General features: G+C 73.6%; 1 protein-coding gene across 1 annotated transcript; it reads left to right on the forward strand.

The window, feature by feature from the left end:
- The first annotated feature begins 1019 nt into the window (after window positions 1–1019).
- On the forward strand, window positions 1020–2696 carry GBX2 (gastrulation brain homeobox 2). The gene is made up of 2 exons (XM_060257880.1): window positions 1020–1528; window positions 2152–2696. Exons 1-2 carry the CDS (start codon window positions 1054–1056, stop codon window positions 2694–2696), a joined length of 1020 nt encoding a protein of 339 aa, XP_060113863.1. The 5' UTR covers window positions 1020–1053.
- The last annotated feature ends 1731 nt before the right edge of the window (window positions 2697–4427 follow it).

The raw sequence follows: 4427 nt of genomic DNA on the forward strand, positions 1-4427 counted from the left end.
GGGGGCAAGTCCCAGGCCGCCTCTTCGCTTTCCCAGGGCCGGCTGCGCCCTCGGAGGGGCACCAGGCCTCCTGCAGCCAGGAGAAGCAACGATGCCCTCTGGCCCCCCAGCGCGCCTGGCCCCGCCCAGAAGTGGGACCCCCAAGGAGCAGCCCGGGCGGGAGGGGGCGGGAGGGGAGCGAGAGAGCGCCGGGCTCTCCAGAGGGCCGGATCGATCCCTCCAGAAATATCGACCGCTCTTCATTTCCCAATTAACCGAGCGCGTAAAGAGATGCCCGCCGTCTTGCGGCCGGATGGTCATTTTGTTAGCGGCGCCAGCCGAAGCCACCCGGCCTCCACTTGCCCGCCTGCAACTCCGCCCCCCCCCCACACCCGGGTCGCCCCCCCCCTTCACAGCCGGCGACCCACCTGCGCCCGGCGGCCTTCCTCCTCCAAGCCCCGCCGCCGCTCCCGGGGCCGGCCGATGGGGGGCGTCTGGCTGGACCGGCTGGGCTTGGCGGGACTCCCCGTCGGGGGAGGGCCAGGGGCGCGGGAGGGGGGACTCGGGGGTGGAGGCAGCGGAGTTTTCCCGGAGCGCCAGAGAAGAGCCCCCCGCCCCCGCCCGGGCGCCTTCCTCAGCCGGGCCGGGGGAGGGGGGCTTTGCAGGGAGGCTGGACGGGGAGGGCGCGGGCGGCTGCCACCTGAGTCCGGGAGGCGTGGGCGGCGCGGCTGGGTTGTGGGGCGCGGAGGGGGGAGCGGGGCGGAGGCGGGGGCGGGGGCGGGGCCGAGCTCTCTCCTCCGAGCGCCCCCCTCCCCGCAGCCCCTCTCGGCCAATGGCGAGGCGGGACGGCGCCCACGTGGGCCGGGGCCGGCTCGGCGGCTGGCAAAAGGTGAATGAGAAAGAAGAGCGCGATTCAAAGGCGAGCGGGCCGCCACTGCGCCCAGGGAGCCGGGCGGCCGGAGCAGGCGGGCAGAGCGAGCGAGCAGGCGAGGAAGCAGGCGGGCGCGATGCCTCCGGGCTGAGCCCTCGGGGCCCGGCGCCTCGGCCGCCCTCCCGCCCCGTCCAGGCCTCCCTATGCGGGCCGCCCCGCCGCTCAGGATGATGCCGCGCCCTCTGGGGAGCAGCACGGCCTTCAGCATCGACGCGCTCATCGGCAGCCCGCCGCCGCCCAGCCCGGCCCACTTCGTCTACGCCGGCTACCCCATGTTCATGCCCTACCGGCCCGTCGTCCTCCCGCCGCCGCCCCCGCCGCCCCCGCCGCCGCCGCCGCCCCCGCCGCCCGCCCACCCGCTGCCCTTCTGCTCCGGCCTGGCGCAGGGCATGGCGCTCACCTCCACCCTCATGGCCAGCCTGCCCGGCACCTTCGCCGCCGCCGCCGCCGCCCAGCAGCACCACGAGGCCGCCGCCCGCAAGTTCGCCCCGCCGCCCGCCAACTTCGACAAGGCCGACGCCGCCCAGGCCGACGCCGACGAGGGCAAGGCCTTCCTGGCCAAGGACGGCTCCCTCCTGGCCTTCGCCGCCGCCGCCGAGGCCGTCCAAGCCTCCCTCGGTGAGTCCCTGGCCGGGCGCGGGCACTGGGGGGCGGGGGAGGGAGGGGGGGGAACGGCCGTCCCGAAGGGCCCGCAGCGGGGGGGGGCGGCTCCTACTCTCCGCCCGGGACGGTCCAGGCGCCCCCCGCAGCCTCAGGCCTCCGCGCTCCCCGCAGGCGCCGCCTCGCTGGCCTCCCCTCCAGCCGCCAGGAGCCTGGCAAGTCAGGCCCAGGGAGAGGCGAGCAGGCCTCGCAAGGGAGCGGGCGGGGGCCGGCCACTGAGCCTCTCCCCGGCGCCCCGTCCCGCGTGCGGCGACCTCGGCGGCGGCCTCTCCAAGCGGGAGCGCTGCCGGAGCCCTTCCCGAGGGGGCTGCTCTCTGGGCCCCCCTGGCCCGCCGCCGCCTGGGTTGGGGAAGGGCTGCCCGATGGTTTCAGGAGGGGCCTGGGGCGCTTGCAACGCTCGCCGGCTCCCTCGGCCTGCCCGGGCCTTGGAAGTCCCTCCTCGCAGCGGGCGGGGTTGGAGGGTAGCCAGGCAGCCCCCGGGCGCGGTGCCGTCCCCTCTCGGGGCGTCCTACGGGCAAGCGGGCGAGCCGGCAGGCAGTAACGCGGCACCGGGCCCTTCTGGCTTGTCTCTTCCGCTGCAGGGGCCGTGCGAGGCGCGTCGGGGAAGGACGAGGCGAAAGGCGAGGAGGAGGCGGCGGCGGCGGCGGCGGCGAAGGGCAAGGACGAGAGCTTCTCCATGGACAGCGACCTGGACTACAGCTCCGACGACAATCTGCCCGGCGGCCAGGCGGCGCACAAGGAGGACGAGGCGGGCCACGGGCTGGAGGAGAGCGGCCCGAGCGCGGCGGCCGCCAACAGCGCCACGTCCACGGGCAAGAACCGGCGGCGGCGCACGGCCTTCACCAGCGAGCAGCTGCTGGAACTCGAGAAGGAGTTCCACTGCAAGAAGTACCTGTCGCTGACGGAGCGCTCGCAGATCGCGCACGCCCTCAAGCTCAGCGAGGTGCAGGTGAAGATCTGGTTCCAGAACCGGCGCGCCAAGTGGAAACGGGTCAAGGCCGGCAACGCCAACTCCAAGACCGGCGAGCCCTCGCGGAACCCCAAGATCGTCGTGCCCATCCCCGTCCACGTCAGCCGCTTCGCCATCCGGAGCCAGCACCAGCAGCTGGAGCAAGCCCGGCCCTGACCCGGACTCTGGACACGGCCGGCGGCTGCCGGGACTCGCCGGCTCGCTCGGGGGCGGACTCTTTCCGCGGCCTTGGGAAGAGGGCGCCGAGGGGGCCGGAGCAGCGGGGCTGCCGGGCCGCTCCTCCTCCTGCCACCGCTCCCGCCGCCCTCCCCGCCCCCGGCGCTCTGCGGCTTGGCTTTCGTTGCCTCCTGGGCTTCCTTGGGACACGGTGGTGGCGGCGGCCTCTTGCAAGCCATCTCTCCCGCAACGAAAGCGCACGACTTTCCCCCTCCCCCGCCTCGGTTGTGTTTGCATTAATTTATTTCCAAATGTAGTTTGGTTTCGGGGTTGCTTTTTTTCTTCTTAAGTTATGGGGGGAAACGAGAAACGGAAAAAACCAAACCCGGTTTTCTGTTGTGAATAAAGAGACGCGAAAACGAAAGCGAGCCAAGCCGGTGCCGGAGGGGCGGGCGGGCGGGCGGGGGGCGGCGTGGCCGGAGCGGCGCTCGGCAGGGCTCGGCCTTCAGCGGCAGCCCAGGGCCGGTGCTCGGGGGAGCGGCCGAGGAGGGAGCCGCTGGGCTCAGCTGCGGAGGCCAGGCCTGCCCTCGTCTGCCTTCGGAGGCCAACTGGATGGCTCGGGGCAGTTTGCCGGAGCAGGGCTGGGTGGAGAGGGGCAGTTGGCGGGCCGGGCCGGGCCGAAGCGCGCAAAACCCGGCGTCTGGGCTGGCCGAGGAGGGGGCCAAGCGGTTCCCGCGGGCGGGCCAGGAGGTGACTTGGGGAGGGGGACGGGGCGTGCCAAGCAGGAGGCGGCGGGCGGGCGTCCCAGGAAACAGCCGCGGCGGGTTGCGCGCCCAAGAACGGCCGGACCCCTCTGCGGCTCCCGGGAGAAGCGCCGCCGCCGCCAAACGTCTCTGGGCGGCTGGGCTCCCTTTGCCAAGGCGGCGGCGGCGGGAAGCGGCGGCCTTGAGATGCGGCCGGCGGGGTCAAGCGGGGCGCAAATGGAAGAGAAGTCGGGCCACCGCAGAGAGGTCCGGCCGGGAAAGGCGCCTCGCCGCGCTTTGGGAGTAGCGCCGCCCGCCAGAGCCCGGCCCGCTCCCGTCCCCGCCTGATCCGGCCCGGCGCAAACGGAAAACGCAGCAGTCCGTCGCCGCAGTTGGGAGATGGGGCCCGATCTGGGGAGCCGGGGGCAAGGAGGGCAGCCCCGCCGAGGTCAAAGGAATCCCCCCCCCAAAAAAAAGCCCCGAAGCAAAAGGAATCCCGCGAGCGCGAGGCCTCCCGCCGCCGGGCTCCTGCCTTGTCTGGAGAGCAGCCACGCGAGGCCGGCTCCTTCGCTCCAACTCCGGGCGGAGAGCAGCAAGGATCGCTCCATTTGGGGCCGCAGAGACCAGCCAGGAGTTTTTGGAGGGAGGGGGGGGTTGAGCTGGGGAGAGTCGAAGCTGCCGGGGCCCCTCCGCCGGCCCGCTGAAACCGCCTCCCTCCCGCTCGCCCTCCCCAAACTACACCCGAAACGAACTGGCTGGAAAAGGCCTGCTGGGGGGACTGGGAAGCGGCCCGGTGCGTCGTGGGGATGCTCCCCGACTCGGGTGTTGCCTGGGTGGTGTGCCTGGGAAAGGACAGGCCTCCCGAAGGGGCGCAGGCCAGGCCGGGGCAGAGCTGTGGGTGGGGAGGGGAGGGGGAGGCCCGGGCTGCAGCTCTGGGGTTCTGGAGGGGTCATCTGGATGGGGCGGAGCCTACACGTGTCCGTCACCC

The sequence above is a fragment of the Heteronotia binoei genome, chromosome 1 (assembly GCF_032191835.1).
Source record: "Heteronotia binoei isolate CCM8104 ecotype False Entrance Well chromosome 1, APGP_CSIRO_Hbin_v1, whole genome shotgun sequence".
In the NCBI taxonomy this organism is placed as follows: domain Eukaryota; kingdom Metazoa; phylum Chordata; class Lepidosauria; order Squamata; family Gekkonidae; genus Heteronotia; species Heteronotia binoei.

What these genes read in the sequence shown, in the direction of transcription:
- GBX2 (XM_060257880.1), top strand. Translation starts at nt 1,054, where the DNA reads ATGCGGGCCGCCCCGCCGCTCAGGATGATGCCGCGCCCTCTGGGGAGC. An exon ending in GGCCGTCCAAGCCTCCCTCG is followed by an intron (nt 1,529 to 2,151) that starts GTGAGTCCCTGG and finishes CTTCCGCTGCAG; the next exon opens with GGGCCGTGCGAGGCGCGTCG.